The 20,443-nt window shown below is 46.3% G+C and overlaps 1 protein-coding gene across 3 annotated transcripts; it reads left to right on the top strand.

The window, feature by feature from the left end:
* The first annotated feature begins 24 nt into the window (after nt 1-24).
* Nucleotides 25-20,092, top strand: MAPKAPK5 (mitogen-activated protein kinase-activated protein kinase 5). Of its 3 annotated transcripts, none has more exons than XM_026041777.1 (14): nt 25-76; nt 3,330-3,403; nt 4,611-4,686; nt 5,827-5,924; nt 7,315-7,423; nt 9,948-10,037; nt 10,658-10,753; nt 11,959-12,039; nt 13,597-13,784; nt 15,373-15,493; nt 15,800-15,930; nt 16,567-16,688; nt 17,033-17,137; nt 17,881-20,092. In XM_026041777.1, the coding sequence occupies exons 1-14, from the start codon at nt 41-43 to the stop codon at nt 17,973-17,975; spliced, it is 1,422 nt and encodes a 473-aa protein (XP_025897562.1). In that variant the 5' UTR covers nt 25-40; the 3' UTR covers nt 17,976-20,092. The 3 variants fall into 3 exon arrangements, with proteins under 3 accessions (XP_025897562.1, XP_025897563.1, XP_025897564.1); XM_026041778.1 differs by having other exon boundaries at nt 16,567-16,682; nt 17,881-18,388; XM_026041779.1 differs by lacking the exons at nt 5,827-5,924; nt 7,315-7,423 and having other exon boundaries at nt 17,881-18,070.
* The last annotated feature ends 351 nt before the right edge of the window (nt 20,093-20,443 follow it).

Here is a 20,443-nt window from a genome sequence, read left to right as displayed (position 1 = left end):
CCTGCTGCCCGCCCGCCCCGCGCGGCCGCCCGCGCGGGCCATGTCGGAGCAGCGCGACATGGACAGGACCATCAAGGTAGCGCGGCCGCCCCGCGCGGCGCTGCGGGCCGCGGAGCCGCCGCGGCTGCTCCGGGGCCCTGCGGCTTCCCGGGAGCCCCCCCGCAGCGCGGGAAGCGGGGAGCCGGTGGGGCGGGGAGGCAGCGCTAGGGGCTCGGCGCGGGGCGGTGCGCGGGGCCTGGTGTGCTGTTGAGGGTCTGTTGTGCCGCTCCGGGCCGCGGGTTCCGCTCGCCTTGATAGAAGTGTAGTAAGAGAAACGACCGCCAGAAAAGAGGAGATTTAAAAAAAAAAAAGGGGGGGGGGATGGAATTTGTCTTCTGCTTTCTTTTTCCTCCCTTCACTCTGTTGTCTTCCGCCGCGGGCCTGTTGCAGCTCGCACGGGTTTGAAGGCAGCTTTGCWACAAGCTCCTGTGGTGCTGAGCTCTGGAGGGGCTGCAAAGCTGCAGYCCCGCTTTGTGGGCTGCAGAGCGGCCGGTGGCCCCGGGCCCCTTTGGGCCGTCGGGGAGGCAGCTGCGGGGTCCGGTACCGGCYCCTCGCCCCYGTTACCGACCTCAGCGCGGCCCGCGAGGAGGCTCCCAGAGGGCCCGTTTTGTTGTGCGTTTCCGTGCTGTTCCGTGTAAAGGTTGGGGATAGTGTCACAGCTCTTGGATTCAGAACAGGGAGGCTTCGTAGCTGCCCCGCTCCGTGCGGATTYGGGGTGACTCTCGGGGGTTACCAGYGCTGCCCGAATCGCAGGTGCAATTCAGCACCCTTGGGTGTCCGGCCCATCCCTGTGTCCYGCTGATGTTCACGCRTCGCTCCGGTTTGGTGGTTCTCATCCGCCTGTGCGGGTTTAAGCCCCGTGACCTGGGGCTCAGGGCGCCGAAGCCGAAAGGCCAGCGGCTGAGCAGCAGACCCACATACCTGTTGAATGGGTGGCTGTTGTCCAAACAGCCCGTACGCTTTTAATCAGCTTTGAACGTGCATTATTATTCTTGAAGTGCTTTTATGTCATAGTTTTTCCAGTGGGAAATTCTTTGTCGTCCTTTTCCCGCTGGAACCTGAGAAGCACCTGACCTTTCCAGCGCCCTGCGGCTGAAAGCAGCCTCCGTGAGCCGGGGGCATCCGGGCTGGAGCCGCCCGGGGGGCTCTTTCTGCGTGCAGGATGCTCCAAGCGGCACCCAGAGCTTCGCAAAAGCGGGAGGCCTCCGGATGCAGTGCCCGGCCTTTTGCCTCCGTAACACCCTAACCTACAACAGCGAACACTTAGGGCTAAAAAGCTGAAAGAGATTTTAATATTTTCAGAGGGCAGTTTTATATTTGTCCTTACTAAATAATTTTGCACTAACAGCTACACACAGTCCTGACGCTAGGCTTGGAACTTGTATTTGTGAGTTAAAGGAGCTTTAGCCAAATCAGTAGATTAGTATGTGTTAAAGCTAATAAATTACACGTTTCGTATCGTTACGAAATGGTGAATAATGGTTTGTGTTCACTAGACTTTTATATTTATTCATAACTTGAGGTAAAAAATGCTTTAAAAAAAAAAAGAAAAAACATTTTTCTCTTGCTTATTATTTGAAAGCTGCTAAATGTGCAGAATCTGTTTGAGAAATAAGTAATGGATTTACTCTTTGTAGCTGCTGACCTTTCCCTTCAGGTGTTGAGAAATATCAGATCTCATTTTCTCTTCTGATTCATAGATCCCAGACTTGCCAGTTCCTGATGGGCTTCTCCTTGCCCGGCCCAGTTGGGAAAACGGGCTCTGTTGCCGCAGAGGCTGCTCTGTTTGGTCAAGCCTAGGCTTGTATGTAGAGAGAGGATCTCTTTTTTTAGGCCTATTCATGTAGCTGAAGAGATTAGGTGAGTTTGGGGGCAGGCGCAGAGGCTCCTCTTTATTTTTGAAACAAGAGCGACAGGCTTCAAAGCTGCATTAAAAGAAATAAACTGCTATTGTTTAATTGAGACGCAGTCTGAGACTGCATTGCTGTTTGTTCCTTCAGTTCAGAGGTTTGACTTTCTTCAAGCCATAGGCAGTGARTGTGATCCCAAAAGCGTATTGTCCTAAGATTATCAATTATAATTAATTCTTTATTTTAGGACCTTTTATACCAGCACTTACATAATAGGTTTTGTGGCTGTCATTTACACAAAAGCTTCTCTTATCCCTCCAAGTCTTGCCTGCAATATCTGCTCTCTTGCTCTGCTCCCAGTCCACGGGACTGGGGGCTTGGCTGCGGTTTGAGCCCTGCTCTCTGCTCTGCAGCAGCGGCAGGGCTGCCCGTTTCCATGCACTTAGCTGGGATCACCCCTCGTCACAGGTTTCTGGTAGGTTGTATCGTGACTAAACCCCAAAATGTAGATGGTTTTGAAGGAAGACTAATGTATGGGAGGAGCTGATCAAGGTAAAGTTACTTACAAGCAGTTGACTCTTAAAACACCCAGAAAACAAACAAAAATACCTGCTTGTTTGAACTTGAATAGCGCTTTTGTTAGCGCCTCTTGCAGTGCCTCAGAAAAGTGTGGATTTTGGGAAATTGCTTCCGGATGTACGAAACAACCTTCCCGGGAAGACAGTCGCAGAATGCTGTGGCACGTGTTGCTGTGGCACGCGGTGCTCGTACTGTTGAGCCCTGCTCTGGTGTTGTTCCCCCGGTGGGAGCGCGGGGCGGCCCCGTTGTCCTGCGCTGTGACCCGTCGGAGCAGGAGAGCCCCGGCCGTGTCGTAACCAAGCCCTCTTTGTAGGGCCTGGGACCGAGGCTGTATAAACACGAGTGCCGTGGAGTACCAGACAAGCTAAAACTAGTCGTGCGTTTAATTTACAGCATAATGATGCCAAAGGTTTGAAAACTCTTACAAGAAGCACAGTGATTTTGGCGGTTGTATTTTATGATCAGAAAGTGAATAATAGTGCCAAACCAGAGGTCCTTCTAGCCAGCTGCAGTTGATTGCTTGCATTCAGGAAAGCTGGTTTTTGGAGTCGGGAGGGAAAGATTCCTGGATGAGCTTTCTGTATTAAAAGATCCTGTTTACTGTGCTCCGTAATCCCGTTTCAAAATGCCAAGGTGAGCAGTCTCAGGAAGATCCTACAGCAGTCACTTTATGGGAGCACTTCTGTTAGTAAGTGAACCGATGTATTTATGTGTAATTTTCCTGGGTGAAGCAAACCTCCAAACAGACTTTCTCTGCACCAGCATCTTGCAGATCAGCTCTGCTGAGTTGGGTTTTTGGAAGGGATTTAGTAATTCCTTTTTTTAATCTCTTTTCCCCTCCCCCTGCTCCTTCTTGACCAGGAAACCTCCATTTTAGAGGAGTACAACATTAACTGGACTCAGAAGCTGGGAGCTGGCATCAGCGGTCCTGTTAGGTAAGAGAACGCGCCTACGGATCTCTGTGTGCTCACAGCCTGCTTCATTACCTGGGGAGAAGGAAGCATGTTTAAGGGTGCTAATACCAGAAGGATGAGATCTTGAAGAGCCTTTTTATTTAAAAAATAAATAAATAAATGTCTCCATCCTCTGTGTGCTTGTTAGATGATATGCCAGGAAGGTGTTGCCTTTTCCTGGGTGTGCTTGACATCAAAATTCTCCTCCCTTTTCTGCTCCGTCCCGTCTCGCTGCTGTGTTCCCGAAGCAAAGCAGCAATGGGAACGGGCTGGGAAAAGGTGGTGGTAGGAAAGGCTGCTCGAGCACCTTTGTCCTTTTGATGCTGCAGGCAGCCCGGAGCAAAGGTCGCGGCTCCCATCTCCGGTGTCCTCGCCGCGGCCTCAGCCCTCGGCGCCATTTAGCTATTTTTACCAGCTCTTTTTTTTCAGATCATCATGTGAGGCCAAAGCAGATAGTGCCCCGAGCTCTGCGTCTAATGCCAGCCCTGCCTGGCGCGAATTTCCGAGCGTTGCGGGAACCGGACGCTTTCCACAAAGCAGAGCGTGGGTTCCCTGGTGGTGCGGGTCTCCCTTTTGGGAGCAGGAGCCTGTGCACGAGCTCTGCAGAACAGCCTTGGGGGCCTCTCTGCTGCCGCATGCTCGGCAGGGAGATGGTCTCGTGCCACCATTTATCTTGCTGTCCAGCCGCTTGGTTTCTCCACATCCATCTTCCGTCGCCGCGTTGTCCCGATCTCTATTAAAATGCCCCTTTGTTCTTCTCTCTCCTCGCTGCCCGTTACTAGGTGGGCCCGTCCCTCTGACGCAGCTCAATTGTTAGTGTTAAATGGGGGAAAAGAGAGAAGAAAACGCGCGTGGCCGGAGGCCTTGCCAGCCCCAGGGCTCTGCTGCCGACGTGCCCAGGCTGCCACTGAGTACTTTGGGCTTTGTCACCACCAGTGTCCYTTAAATCGAACATGGGCAGCAGTTACCCCATGCCCTGAGGTGCTCCTGCGTGGCTGGACATGTAGTTTTGTGCGAGGTGTTTCTGTGTGTGTTTGTTGTGTTGTTGTGGAAGTTTTGCAGGGCTGGGTGTCGGGCTGGGGCTCCGTGTATCCCAGAGGGAGTGCCCGGAGCGCTCCCGTGGAACAAGCGCGCGACGTGTCGCTCTAACATCCCTGCTGACTGACTGATTTTGTTGCTGTAACACCAGAGTCTGCGTGAAAAAATCCTCTCAAGAACGCTTTGCACTGAAAATACTTCTCGATCGTCCAAAAGCTAGAAATGAGGTACGGTTCCTGCTCGTGTGGTCTGCCCTCTGACACGCTGCAAAGTCTCCCCTGGTGTCAGGGGGGCTTAAAACTTTGCTCTGCAAATCCAGCCACGCAGGATTCCTTGCACTTGATCCGAGATTTGCTGCGCTCGGCTTCTAGAGGTGGCGGGTGGAAGGAGGTGAGGGCCCCTCTGCCTGTGCTTTTGCTGAAGGGGTTGTAGGGTGCATGGAAGTCTGATTTATGGAGCTGGGTTTCTCCCTACACCCTGTGCGATGGACCCTGAATGGTTCAGAACTAATGTTGTTTCCGTGCTTCTCACTTTCATGTGCCCTTACTGTAGGACTTGCTGCAAATGCTTCAATTATAGGAGTCTGTATGAGAAACTAGATGGGTGCTGTGACACTGCGTGTGCCCGCATCGCTGCCGCTGGCGAGCACACCGATGTACGCTCGCATCCGAACTGACAAGCTGTCTGAAACCATATGCAGTTGTCAAAGTTGCTGTAAAAGCAAAAGAAATATTCATTGCTTTTGAGGTTTAGGCAACTTCTGTTTCCTGTTACTGAGCAAATTTGTGTTTTACAATTTTTTGGGGAAAAAAAAAACTCTGTAATGCCAGTTCAGGTGGCTTTAAACAGAGTGAAATTCCTTGGGTTCCTGTTTCAAAAGGCCTGAAGAGGAGATGAGTTTTTTACCTATTGTAAGCGCTAAACTAATTCATCTGGCCGCAGAAGGAAGTGGGCTATGGAACTTCAGCTTTTATTCATAGATATCCAAATATGCAGCCGTTTAGAAGATACCTCATTGTTATTTTAGCCCAAATTCTAGCTTTAGAGCTTTAACAACAACAGAACCCCCTGAAGACTGAGTGTTTTCTGGAACCTGCTGGGTTTGATTCCCCAGTCTGCAGCAAATAGGTTGGCAGGGGATGATCTTTATGCCCTTGCAGGCCCACTGACACAGTGGCTGTTGCGTTCCTCGTCTAAGGGCTTCCAGGTGTTCTTGTTTTTACTAACTGGGATGTGTTTTAAGCTGTGTGTGACTCTGCCGAGCGGCGCCCAGGCCGCCGYGCGCCGTGGGGCAGCGGGAGGAGCGGAGCAGAGCGGGGCGGCCGCTCGGCGCTCTGGCCGGTAACGTTTCTTCCCTTCTCTTTAAGGTACGTCTGCACATGATGTGTGCAACACATCCAAATATTGTTCAAATTGTTGAAGTTTATGCTAACAGTGTGCAGTTCCCACATGAATCCAGCCCAAGGTAAGATTACATAGGGTGATTCATTCCCACAGCTTGTTTTCCATGTTTAGGCCAAGGTATAGTGGAGTTTGCATTTTTTTTTTTTTAATATTATTTTTTATCACAGCATGACCCAAGTGTTTGGGTATTTGGGAGTTTCAGACATGCCATCTATACTCCAGACTAAGCAACACTTGCCCAGACCTCTGCATAGTGAAATGAATTTGCTTCCTTCCATTTTGGTTTTGAGCACTTTGTTTCTGAGGGTTTTCTTTGAAAAGTACAATACTTGCACGGTCTGAGAGGGCAAAATAACTCGTGTCCTGCTTAGATATTGCTTTAGTAGCCCGAGTTGAATTTTTTGTAATATTTGACCATCTTTCTCCTTTCAAAGCCCCACTGAAGTAGAATTGGAGCTGTAGCTTTCATTGCTACCCAGAATTATAAGTGAGGCCCCTTTTTTCAATGGTGGTAACTTAGATTGCCAGTGTTACTTAAAAAGGGGTTGGGAGAGGAAATGGAAGAGTAGCTACTAAAGCTGCTGTCCTGTAATGTCAACACACAGCCCTGTCTAAAATGAATACAGCAAAACATGAGCCAGAACAATTAYTTTGTATAGAGTAATATGAGGTAGGATAAAATCTCGTCTTCTAATTGGATGAATTAAAGGACTGAGACCTGTCTTAGCCTCTGATATATCTGATTCTGCTGTGTGCTGAGAAGACGTTAGCTTCTTGAGGGCCTCTCCACACTTCAGGATGTTGGCAGTAAAACTCCTAATGGAAACCAGGAGATSTGGTAGAGGATCCTGGCTCGAGCATTAAAGGCAGCTCTCCACCTCCTGCTACTAAATTGCCATGAAAATCTTTAGCGCCGAAGAAGGTAGCTGAGCAAACGGGCATGTCTGCAAGGATGGGTGCAGACAGGTCTATGCTGTGCTGCAAAGCAGCTCATGTTTGGAAGACGTTTAGCCTGGTTAATGCTGGTCGCTGTCTGCTAATGTTGGCCTGCTCCCTCTTTGAGGGTAGACTTGCACGTTGAGATGTCTGAAGGGCTTCCAGGCTCGAGCTGGCGCGGCCAGGAGGAGCCTGCAGGTAACTGTCTGAATCCATCCGTGAAGACGTGTCCATGGTCTTCATTCCCGCTGGAAGTGGGAGACCAGCATGAAGAGCAAACTAGTTTCCTGGCTGAAAATCAGAGTGTCAGATTGTGCTGGGAGGCGGAAAATCCTGCAGCTTACACGATTAAAGGCAAAATTACTGAACCAAAATGGCTAGAACAACTGTAGAAGAAGCAACTATTTTTCTCTCTCTTGGCCTGTATCAATAGATATGAAGTATGCATTATTAGTTTAGCAATTCTGTTATTCTTTGATGATTTTAATGTAACAAAATGAAATGCTTTTAAACAGGGCACGGCTTCTAATTGTAATGGAGATGATGGAAGGGGGAGAGCTATTTCACAGAATCAGCCAGCACCGGCACTTTACTGAGAAGCAAGCAAGCCAAGTAACAAAGCAGGCAAGTTAATTCCCATATATAAGCAAATCCATGAATGACAATGGCGAAAGTATTTAACAATTTTGTGGGGTGGGGGGAGGGGAAAAAGGAAGCTAAAATACGCCTCAGTTCTGCTCTGATGATCATTGCCTGCTTTGTTATAACCTGACAATGCCAAAGCTTTGAGAGAAACACAGAATTGGAAGGTGTGGGCTGGGGCCGTGGGGTCTGCGGTTCTTAGCTGTGGGTTTCCTGCTGTGTCTGCAGAGCACTTGCCCCCACTGAGCTCCTTCCTCCCTGCTTTCTCTGCTGTTTCCTCACCTCTGCTCTCAGTGTTTGGTCCATCAGTCCACCCTCTCACCAGGCCACACGTGGCTCCTGTCTGAGGATCGCTCTTGGCCACGGGACAGACGTAGTGTTTCTCTTTCCTCTTGGGTGGGAAGCTCATGACAATGTTTGTGTGTCTTGAGACGGTGCCTCTCAGCCCGGGTTCTCTGTTTTATTTTGTGCAAGTCCTGCCTATCACGGAAGACCCAAAGAAGGATGCAGAAGTGGAGTTCATTTGTTTGTTCTGGTGTCATTCCTCCCCTCCTATCTTTCCAGGCAACTAGAGCTCACTCTTAAATGTTGTGTTTGAATACCTCACTGGTATTTGTTACTAGAGATTTGGGTGTCCGTCAGGCTCTTTGTTGCTCAGCAGTGCATCCGCTGCGAGTGGCTTATCTCCTGCTGGAACAGCGAGGCTGGCGAAGCCGAAGGGGCTCCGTGGGGTTTGACGCAGGGATCCGCAGCGTCAGCTCTCAGCTCTGGGCTGGACGTGCTCCCCTTGGCGCGACCCTCRTGCCCACGGGAGGGCAGTGGGACAGGTAGCCTGGCTGCGTGTCCGGTAGCCGGTTCAGGGAGCCGCGCCAGAGGACCCGTGGCTGCCGTGAAGAACTGCGAGGCAGAGGAAGGAAGGCAGAGGAACTACGAGGAACTCCTCRCTGTGAGGAGGGCTGAGCCCTTCTGTGTGCGAGTACCATGACAGGAAGCCGAGGGCCGGAGCCCCCCTCGTTTGCCTCCTGTGGAGGCTGTAGTGACACTGCAAACAAGAGAGGTAGAGCTGTAGRTGAGAGGCTGCAGTGGAGGCTCCAACAGCAGCCGTCCTGCTCCCACACCAGTGATCACTGCTGCAAACGGGAGAAGGAAAACAYGAGACAAGATATTCCAGCGTTGGCATAAGTTGCCGTGACTGTTTATGAATGTATCGCTGTCCTGATTGTTCCCTCTGGGCAAGGGAGCTGATGTGTGGTCCGAAGCAAAAGCAGGGCCAGGTTTTCTGCCTTGCGCTTTGACTTGTTCCCAATGAAGTGCTAATTGTGCAGTTACCTTTTGGGCTTTGGCCAGCAAGTGAATCTGACAGAGGAGCAGTATTATTCTTGATGGTTTGTTCTTGTGTCCTTTTGGGTGGTTTGGTTTGGACAGTGCAAGGGGCTCCAGGTTTAATTTGTTCACCAAAAGAATGAAAATAAAACAAATAAAAGCCAAAGACAAGAATATGAATTGAATTCTGACTTTGCATATGGTTTGCAAACCATTTGCAATTCCATTATTCATGTCCCAGGTAACTCCTTGCTTTGATGTACCCAGTCCCTGTTAAAGCTTTGACTCAAAGCTCTCTCCTGTTTTCTGAGAACATGTTTGTGTTGCTGCTTTCTGAGCTAAAGATTGCTGGTCAGGTTCATTTGGAGATTTTTAAGGTCTCGCTGCTTCACTCTCCTTATGTGGTACAACCCTATGGAAGCCTATAGGAATACTTCCCAGAAAGGCTTATGTGGCTTTACCTTTTGTTTCAGTAGTGCCATTTAAGTATTTATGCTTCTGTTTTCTTAAATGGTTTGCACTTTCAAAAGTGCAGCCTGTAGAGCTTTGCTGACAAGATTTCAGGTTGTTAAACGACGGCAGCGTAAGACACAGTCTTTGGGGAAAAATAAATTGGGTAATCTGTCTCTGTGCAGTATCACATGAAATGAGTAAATTGCAGGCAGTCCCTTCAAGAATTAAAGACTAAAGCTGCCTGAATGGTGACTTGTAAGCAAGTAACAAATGCATTAAAGTATTTACCAAAATCTTGAAGCAAGAACTCATTGTTGACTGATCAACTGAAGGCAAGTTCTGGGAATGGGGCAAGTAAGTTTAGTGACCTTGCAGACCTAGTGCAGCCTATAAAAGGAACCATCGTGATCCGTTTCACTCCAGAGGGTTGTAGTGATGGCCTGAGTTAGTCAAACTAAAATGATTGGGAAGCCTAATAAAACTTCTGTTTGCTTTGAGTGAAAGCAGCTCGGTAGCTGGGTTGGTTCCAGTGTTCCAGTTCCAGTGTTCACGCATTGCTGCACTGTTACTCAGTATGGCCGGGGATGTCTTAACTCAGGATTGCATCCAAGTGGAACCAAAATGTTTGGGACTTRAGCTATGTCGTCAATGTCCTTTTTAAAGCTAAAATAACTGTCCAGGTGAAAGGAGAATTCTACAATTGTAGTTGATTTATTGTGCCCTTTTTCAGATAGCTTTGGCTTTGCAGCATTGCCACTCACTAAACATTGCACATAGAGACCTCAAGCCTGAGAACCTTCTCTTCAAGGATAACTCTTTGGTAAGATGAAGACTTGGTAAACTTTGCTTGGTAGTGAATTGTGTGACATAGCTCTGACATTCAGAATAGCTGAAAAAGGTCCAGTGGCACCAACGCAATGTTTTAGTGACAAAAATAAATAACCTTTGGACTTTTCTACGCTCTGATCTGCTTGGAGCAGAGCACGTCCATGCCACAGACGCTAAATGTGGGCCAGGTTCTCCATCTCCACATGGAATCTGCTTTGCAGAGGAGGGAGCCCCCCCTGCCCCTTTTGACCTGCATGTCAGCAGCATATGTTAAGCAGGCAGTATAGGTGATTTAACCTAAATATCCATAGCTTGTGGCTTGTTCCTTTCTTCTCTTATAACCACCCTGCATATGCAGTGACTTCCCTTCATTGCATTTAGAGCTTTCCAAAGCTGGGACGGGGGCTGTTCTGAACCAGAGCACCCAGGAGAGCAGAAACGATTGTTGCAAAGGTCATTTCTGACCTCATGAGGTCCTTTGTGAAAGGACAAGGCTGTAAATACACAAGAGGAGTGTGCGGTGAAGGTGAGGTGAATAAGAGGGCAATAAGGATGCAACAGAAAAGCAGCTGCAATAAGATTTCATAATGAAACCTCTCCTCTCTGTTTTAGGACGCACCTGTTAAATTATGTGACTTTGGATTTGCCAAAATAGACCAAGGTGACTTGATGACACCACAGTTCACTCCGTATTATGTAGCACCTCAGGTAAAGAATAATTTCACTTCTCGATTATAGAGCAGTAGTGATCCTTATCGCCTCTGCCTTCAAAGGCATCTCATTTGAAAAGCACCTGCTGCCCTAGTGGGAGGTTATGATGCAGGAGTCCCCAGTAAGTGCACAGTGTAGGTAGCTGCCTTCCAACATCAAGTGCTGCTGTGATCTACTGGTCRCAGCAGGGTATTTGCGAGGCAAAATTCCTGGGTTGTGTTCCTAGTGCTGCCTTGTTGCTGATGCCTCCTGACTGTCCAGTGAGAGTCCTGCAKATTTTGAGAGCTGGTCCGTGGCCGCGTTAAACGGGTTGGTTTGTAGAAGTCCCTGCTTCACAATCCTTCCAGCTCAGGCTTGTGTGAGATTACCTTCACCAGAACTATGCTGAAACAATGAGGTTCTGTAAAAGCACTTGCTTGCAAATGGGGCAGTGCCAGGGGGTTACCCGTTTGCCTTGACTTGGCCCCCTTGTCACTATGTGTTAAGACATAATCTACAATTACAGACAGACAGGCTGCTTTTTGTAGTGCTGCTTTCCTCGCTCTTTCCTTTGTTCTTTGTGTTCAAGTCCTGAAGAAAGCTTAAGAAAATAGCAGGGACCACCACTTAATTGTGGTCCTGGGCACTCTGGCGGCCTTTAATGACTAGCAAGAGCGATTGCAGACGTCAGACCTTGCAGCCACAGGCAAGTTTGACCCATGCACAACCACTCCATCCACTGAAGTCTGCCATGCAGGCAGGTTTTTTAAAGCAAGTGAACTGCCACACTCTTGGTTTTTATTCCCTGAGTATATTTAAGCAGAGCATTTTGGAGAAATTTGCTATAGATTTGAGCAGGCTTTCTTGGGAGGGGTAAAAAGGAGCTAGGATTACCCTCCAAGCACACTTTAAATTTTAGTCCCTGAGCAGGGAACTATTGGAGCTTTTCTAGAAAACAGGCATGAGCAGTTGCTTTAATTCAGGCAAAAGTAGAGTTCMTCCAAAAAAGTTAAATATTGTAGCTGAATTTTCCTCTGTGTAAAATGTTTGTGTCTCAGAAAAAAATAGAGGATAGTTTCAGTTTGGCAGAGTCTTCAGTAGCTGGTGTAATTCTACCTAACTGTAGAGCATCAGGCACCTTTAGTATAGACACTGCTGTTGTGCCTAGATGTATTTTGCAGTTTTCTTAAGATTCTTCCTTTTTCCCCCTCTTGTGGTAATAGGTATTGGAGGCACAGAGACGGCATCAGAAAGAAAAGTCTGGTATTATCCCCACCTCTCCAACTCCTTATACTTATAACAAGGTAAGCTAGGAATTAGTCCACATGTCAACATATTTTGAGTAAAGTGTCTTTACCATCACCCCATGCTCCCTCGGTATATATGCCTGTATATACTCCGTGTACAGAAGTTGTCTGCAGACACAGCTTAATGCCTAAAGCAATAAGCTTTTATTGCCTTAAAATCACTTGCAGCCAGTTGTTTTAATTGCATTGTTCAGAAATGCATCTAACTATCCAAACACCTCATGCTGAGTAAGAAGCRAGATCTACCAGAAACCGTAGGGAAATGTATCCCTTTAACTCACTATTATATATGCACGTGTGTTTCCAGCAAGAAGGAAGTAATAACCTTGGCTCTGCATTTCTCATAAGTGAGTTTCATTCTGCTACCATAAAGATGTTACAGAAATGCAGCATGTGCCTGGTTGCTGTTGTTAAGTTTGTTAGGACCAGACCAGGTTTTGTTCAATTGACTTAAACTGAGACTAATTTCTGCAGATATTTCTTCTAAACTGCCTGAGAAAACTATGTCAAATGGTGCTACTRTCTAATTAGCGATCCTCTAATTAAAGGAGAGATTTGCAAATGCTTTTAGCGGGACCATCAGATATCACCAAGACTTTGAGGAGGGTTTCTGCTCAAATTGCCTCCAGAAGAGACAGGTCCAGAGGAATCCTCCTCTGCTGTCAGCTGGGGTTTACTCACATACTGGCAAGGTTAACACCAACATGTTTCCCCTTGGTGTATTCAGCTGCCTTCACCTGAGGTTTGCGAGGTCATGCAGTGATTTTGTTTTCACATGGGACAGAATCACCTAAAGAATTGCTCAATTCACTCTGAACTGCTTTTGCCCGTGGCTGCTCTAGCTGGAAATGCTGCTGAATGAAAGCAGCCTCATCCTCACCTTGCCAAGTGTGACTCACTGCAAAAGCAGTGTCTGGCATATGCCTAATTCCCTGAAATAGACTCTAGCAAACTCCTAGGTAAACTGTCTGTCCACAGCGTTTTGGCCTCTCCCTGGAAATGCCCATCATCCACCTTCATGATCAACAGCTCTTTCCCACACATTTACACTGGAGAAAAAAAACCACTTCTGTCCTCTTGAGTTCTTCTGACTTCTTGATGTTAAACTGTAGGTGTACTGGATCAGATACGTGCATGTATGTTGTGGTCAGAGGGGGTTTTAAGTATAAATTAGACCCTTGAAAATTAGAGGCCAAAAACCGTATTCATGAGGACTTTTAACACCTAATTCCTATCTGTATGCTTAAAATCTCACTGATTTCTGTAGAAACTAACTGTAGTCACTGGAGAAGTGATGAGAGTTTAGCTGTTTAAATAGAAATTTGACTTGTACATCCATCGGGGTTTGCTTGAACACCTACTCAAAAGCCTGCATGTGTGGGGTAACGCCACGGGGTTTCTTTGTGGGCAGCACCACATGTTTGTAAAAGCCAAGGGTGCCACTCGAGATCAGTCTGAGCTGATCCAAGTATCTCTCTCAGGAAGGTAAGTGTTGCCTTCGAGGGACTGAATGCTGCAAACTGTCCCCTGACGTGGTGATCTGCTTGTTTTCAGAGCTGTGACCTGTGGTCCCTGGGGGTCATTATCTACGTGATGCTGTGCGGATACCCGCCGTTCTACTCCAAGCACCACAGCCGGACGATTCCAAAGGACATGCGGAAGAAGATCATGACGGGAAGCTTTGAATTTCCAGAGGAAGAGTGGAGCCAGATCTCGGAAATGGCGAAAGACATTGTGCGAAAGTGAGTCAGATGCAGAAAATGTTGTACTGCTCTTTACTTAAACTAAGAAATTGGGAAATCATTTGAAGATGCTTTACCGCACAGGGCTCCGTTTCCCAAGGTGAGGGAATGGCCTGCAGCACATGCAGCTGAGTTTGTCATATTCAGCATGAAGTACAAGCAACACGTAYGAGCACCATAAATAGAAAAAAAAATCAATCTGATAAACAATTTTTAACAGGTACTGTGTCCTTTGAGGTTCTGCGAAGCCTCCAAAGACTTAAAAGAACCTTTTTTGGAAAGGGTGCAGGGTCCTGCTAGAGCAGTGCAGGAGAGTGAGCCAGAAACTCTCACCGAGTAAGCTGCAGATTATGTTGTAGTGAAACTTCTATTCGTGCCAAGGTCAGCTCTTCCCATACAGAAGCTTCACAGTCCAAAGATTTCATTGTCTTTTAAAATAAAACTCCGTTCACACGGCGTTGCTACTTGGATTCACTTGACTTCATGTAATTCTCTTAATAGTGCTCTCAGGACTCTGCTTCTGCTTTTCTGTCCTTTCCAGCCAGTGCATCTGAGTCTGTTTTTATGATGCAGGAATGCTTTGAGCCTTTTTGTAACTTTGCAGAAGGTTAGATCTTATTTAGGTTGACTGCTATTCGTGTGAGGTCTTGCTTGTGCGGGTTGTATTCTGCATTCAAGTGGCTGCTTCCTTTCAAGCATGTCGGCCTGACTGATTCGTGACCTCAGACTTCACAAATTGCAGTGCTTGAGGGAGAGATTAGAACTCTGAAAAATGACAGGAAAGGAGTGCATGGCTTGTATTAAAACTGGACTGGAGGCCTGCTTGCTGCATGGCCTTCCAAGTGAAACTTATGAGCTAGCCAATGGTCCTCCTGATGTTTTGTAACTTTTTTTCCTACTTTCTCAATACATTGAACAATTATGTTGTGCAGCCAGGGAGGCGGTTTAGAGCCTAGTCTAGGAAAGTATGACAGTCATCAAGTCATTTTGTTTCTAGTGCAATTTCTTGAGTTCACTTGTTAGCATTCAGTCTGAAATTCTTCTTTTTGATAGTTAATCGTGGTTGTGATTATCATGAAAACATGAGGTTTATCTGCAAAACCTCTTTCCAGTGATTTCTTTTTTCCTAGTAAAACCAAATTCCTCATTTTTTTTCAGAGATCTCAGAGCAGAGTGGGGTTTTTTATTATTATTTTTTTGAAGTCTTGTAGCCCCTTAATTTGTTCGTTAGTAGAGCCTTTGGCAGAGGGAATAAAGCGAAACAACTGCATGTTGGAAGCAGCTAATGCAGAAAGCAGCTTTCCATCCTTGAGACTTTGCTGTACTTCTCCATGGCCAGAGTCCGCGATCTGAGTATGGACTGTTAGCAGATGAGCTCTAGATATGAATTTCCTGAGGTAAAATGACTGGTGGAAAGTCAGCCTGCTTTGGGGTCAGCTTAGTGTTTTACCTCAGATGTGGTCTCTTTTGTTGGACTTCTCTAATGTTTAGAGGTTGCAAAGTGTTCTGATCCCAGACAGAGCAGCAGATCATTGCATGGAAGCCCTGAGCAGGGGGCTCTTTATGGACTGCTTCATTCCTCACCCAGGCTGCTGAAGGTCAAACCTGAGGAACGTCTGACCATTGAAGGTGTCCTGGACCATCCCTGGCTCAACTCCACCGAGGCACTAGACAACATCCTACCCTCYGCCCAGCTCATGATGGACAAGGTCTAAACACTGTTGGATTTTATCAAGAATGTTGCACTGGGATGCTGGATAGCTCTGGGGGGCCTAAGTGTTTCCTTAGTGTTATGCAGAAAAAAACCCTCCCTTTCTGCCTCAGTGAAAGCCTGAGACTTTTGTATGCAAATGAGAGCAGTTCCATTTGAAATTTGGGCTTTGATGAGATGGAGAGAGGTGCTAAAGAGCAGCACTGTGTGTTAACAAGGGGAGAGTAGAATATGGCAGTAGACATAACTGAGGATTTCTCTCTGAGTCTTGTCACCTTCTTCAAGCCCGACTTTCCCCTTCCAGGCAATGGTTGCAGGGATACAACAGGCGCATGCGGAACAGCTTGCGAACATGAGAATCCAAGACCTCAAAGTCAGCCTCAAGCCCCTTCACTCCGTCAACAACCCAATCCTGCGCAAAAGGAAATTACTGGGGTAACTCTCCAAGGCTCTTTTTGAAAGAGGGAAATAAAATGGTCAAAATGTTGGCAGCTCTGATGCCTGGAGAATGGCTGTAAGCCCTGCTACAGGTTGTTCTTGTAACCATGCTCCTGACCTTCCCATGTGGTTGACACACTTAGTTTCCTGCTGATRTGGATACTTATCAGCTGAGTAATACTTGCACAATATGCTGTGTTTTCTGGCACAGCAAAGGCAGAAGGGAGATGGAGCTGTTAATACACTATAAAGAGTGGAGCAGAGCTGGTATGAGAAGATGGGTCATACGTGGAGTAAGGTAGAGAGAACTGGGAAAAAGACTTCCAAGATTTTGTTCTAATCCTGCCCTTTACTCGAAAGGTCAGGTAATCWCTCTTTTGCTTGAGTTGCCTGTCTGGAAAATATGATGATGCATTCTAGGATTGCTTGAATTAATTTAAAGAAACATTTTCTTATTTCAAGTGGTCTCATAATGCAGGCAATTGTAATAATTAATCCTAAATCTGGCTTGCTTTTCAGCCAGTCTAAGAGTGTGCTCTACTGGCTCAGTTATGCAATGAGCAACAGAGTTAAGTCCTGACTGAAGTGGAGTGACATTCAGATTGTTGTTGTTTCCTCCTTGTTCTGTYGCAGCACCAAGCCCAAGGACGGTGTTTATATCCACGACCCTGAGAATGGAAGCAACGATTCCAACGTGGCTCTGGAAAAGCTCCGGGATGTGATTGCGCAGTGCATTCTACCACAGGCTGGTAAAGGTTGCCACTTTTAAGAAAGTTACATTCCTAAACATTCATGGCACTGGCTTTTTGTTGTGCCTCAAGATAAGTCTGTATTAATAGTGAGAAAGGATAAACAAATATTCTGTTGTTATAAGGGGAAACTCTTCTCTGTGGACTGGAATTTTGGTGCGTGCATGATACTAGTGTTGTCACATGCAGAGCTGTTGAAATGACTTTCAGGCAGGAGTGTTTGCTCTCAAACCAGTTTTCTAGTTCATGTGAGACAGGGTGGAATAACTGCACGTCCTGTTTACTGAAGCTCTGAATGTCGTGGAGAGCAATGACACAAACCTCTTGTTTATCTTTGTTCCCCTAAACAGGAGAGAATGAAGATGAGAAGCTGAATGAAGTCATGCAGGAGGCCTGGAAGTATAATCGAGAGTGTAAGTTGCTGCGGGACACTCTGCAGAGCTTCAGCTGGAATGGTAAGGGGCTGCATCCGTCCCTGCAGAGCACTGCTGGGCTGGCTGAAGGAGGGCAAGCRGTGAGCTTAGATGGAAGTAAAAGAGCTGCTTGACTTTATGCCACAAAGATGTAGATTTTAACACTTTTGGGCCCCTGTGTTGGGGTATTCTGTAAATGAAGTTGAAAGTCCTACTTGARAACTTGTGTTTGACATTTAGAATAGAGTTTTCAAAGATAAAGTCACTTACGAACTCAAGACCATAGACAGATGATCATTTCAGAAACTGCTACAGCAGTTCAGAGCCTGTTTCCTCTGGCTGCTTTTTAATTCTCATTCTACTGGTGGCTGCTGCCCTTGCAGCCGAGCTGTTTCAGCAGATAGCACGAGCAGCCTCACCTCTGTCAGCACAAAATCTCTTCTGCCCAATTTGGAGAGGGAAGAGACTTAAAATAGCCCGGCCCACCTGGGGGTGACATGGACTGCGTGCTCAGGTGGCTCCCTGGCAAGGCAGGGCTGCACGTGCATCAGCCTCAGGAGAGGATGGTGATGAGCAGAAGGTGACTGCTGGCATCAGCTAAGTTCTCAAGGGCTCACCCATGTCTCTCCCCTTACTTGAGGTCATAACTTAYTTTGGGGTCCTTGCAAATGTCCTAAATTTCAATATGAGGCATTATTTTGTGTTCAGTCAGTATATGATTGTAGCCGTGATTGCTTTCTTGCTTGTGGCCAGCGCCAGCTGACAACCTGTGCTTTTCCTTTCAGGCAGAGGATTCACAGATAAAGTGGATCGACTAAAACTGGCAGAAATAGTAAAACAAGTTATTGAAGAGCAGACAAACTCCCATGACTCTCAATAGCTGGAGCTTCTTAATCTTATTTTTTTTACCATTTAAGATTTATTCTTTAACTGTAAAAAGTATTTTTATGTAAATTAATAAATCATAATTATTTCATTAAATTTCCATACTGCTTGAAAATGCTGTATAGTTGTAGATAAAAAAAAAATCATTGGTACTGTAATATTTTTTTAAAACTCAGTTCCTTGAGGTATATATGATCACTTATGTACTGTTAATCATGAGTCCCCCAGCTGGGGCAAATTATATTGTTAAAGACCATTTCTTTTCTTAATAACCAGTTGCAGAAGCTGCCTTCCATCTGCTATACATACAGCCAGCTGCAATGACTATGTATGGGAATGAGACAGCCACAGTTTCTCAACACCCTGCTCAGTAAGTACTTGAAGCAAGTGCTGTGAAACACAAACTTCATAGCTACCCTTCGTACCTAAATTCTGAGCCTTTGTAGAGGCAACAAAATACTCTTCTGTCTTGCTAGATGACCCCAGAGCTGCATTGCCCTTGCAGGGGGCACCCAAGTCCACGTGGTTGCTGTATTTTCAGTTCTGACCAGTAGCCCACTTTCTTCTGTAACTCATCATCCTCTGACCTTCTTCAAGGCTGAATGGCCATTCAGCGTAGGACTCTTCTTATCTTGTTCAAAAGTGGCATAGAAGAATGTTCTAGTTACTTCTACAAGTTATCTTTATTTTCACGGTGGGATCTTCTGCAGACAACAGCACATGGGGGCTTTTGTCCCCAGGTGAGAAGTTGTGTGTTTTCCACCCACGTGCTCTATTCTTTCCTCTCTACAAGATCCAAAACTTGGTTAAAACTTGACCTCTTGAATTGAAGGAGGTCATCCTGGCAAGGGTCATCGTGCTGCTGTGCGAATCCACCAGTGATCCTTCTCTTGTGTCACTCTGGAATCCAGGCTCCCCACGTCTTCGATGCCTTTGAGCTCCCTTTGGAGCGAGCAATGCAGGGGCTGCTCCTTGACACATGTCCTCAGGGCCTGGACCTTGAGGCCGCCCAGGGCAGATTCTTACACTAGTCTGAAACATTGGCTCCAGAAGCTGCTTTTTAATTAAACAAATGAAAAGAATCTGTACATATTTCTAGTTTTCTACCTTCTGACACTTTTCTTTCTTTTAAGACTGGTCGAAGGCTTTTTATAGAGATATTTTGGTACTAAACCTGTGCAGACGTTGAATGAGTCTGGTCTGCAGACTGAAGTGCCAATTCAGGGCTATTAGTAATGACTCTTGAACATTATTGTTATATTTCATAGCTCGTTAAATTTTGGGTTTACATTTACAAGCCTGAGCCATGAACCTCCCAGTTTACTCATCTGACAGTCCAGCCTTGTTCTTTTTTTGTCTTTTTTTTCTTGTAATCTTTAGCTTGGATGGCAAACCAGTGTCTGACTCTTTCTATAAAATTTTGTAAGCAGTAACTTAGTTTTTCTACACGAAGGAGATGCTTCTTTTCCCATTCTTTGTCAGCACCTTGTGAGTTTTCATTTTAATCCTGTTTTCCAATGGTTGATTATGATGTGGCAAGAACCACAGTCCCTCTTTAACCATCATTTTCTCTGATGGAAACAGGGAGTTTTTGCAAAAGCCAGAGTTGTACCTCTAACACTACATGGAGTGTTTGTGCACTGACTTGTATCAATGACAGCAGTAATGAGCTATCAAGAACTAGAACTTTGTACCAGAAACATTATTCTGGGGGGAAAAGYGAACTTTTGGCTCCCAGCTCTCCTACCCTACTAGACAGTACAGCTTGAAAAGAACTTCCAAGTCCTTGGTCTGCAGGACAGAATTAACCTGGGAAATAACTGCCCTCTTCCTCAGAAGAGGTGACTTCAAATTAGGGCATCTCTGCAGGACTGAGGAATCACGAGCAGTTGTTGATTCTTGGTAGTATTGACAGGTTTGCAGGCCTTATTCTTTTCCATCCTTGCCCTCAATTCTACATCATCTAGAATGTTCACACCATCTTTACACGTTTATAATTTTCTTTGAAATCAGCATTTTTCTGTGGGACATCTCATTGCATTGGAACTTTCAAGAACGGCAAGAAGAGGGATAAATGAAAAAATCACCTTTCTTTGAGCAGAAAGTTTCCCACAAAAGCGCTTTGGAACAGTTCCCAAGAGGTCACTAATAGTGCAGTGGGTACCTGTGTGATGGACTGTAAAGTGTTCTGGTGTCTTGGAGGGAAGTCATCAATTCCGAGGGTTTTTGTGACGAGGAACTGCTTTTTATGTGTGGACTATTGKTTTTTATTGTCTGTGATAAGTGAATATGGCCTGATCTGAAACGGAGGCAGGGAGGGACAGATGAAGAAATGACAATTTGACGCTTCAAGGTCAAATGGTTTTATTTGTGTGAGGAAGTTGATTGTAACAACTTTAAGTTACATTTTAGATTTCAAAATTAAATACTCTACCTATTTTAAAGTTATATTTTACTTTCTCT

This window comes from Nothoprocta perdicaria, unplaced genomic scaffold (assembly GCF_003342845.1).
Source record: "Nothoprocta perdicaria isolate Ctin4 unplaced genomic scaffold, notPer1 scaffold_294, whole genome shotgun sequence".
Classification (NCBI taxonomy): domain Eukaryota; kingdom Metazoa; phylum Chordata; class Aves; order Tinamiformes; family Tinamidae; genus Nothoprocta; species Nothoprocta perdicaria.
This window is presented reverse-complemented; position numbering and strand designations above follow the sequence as displayed.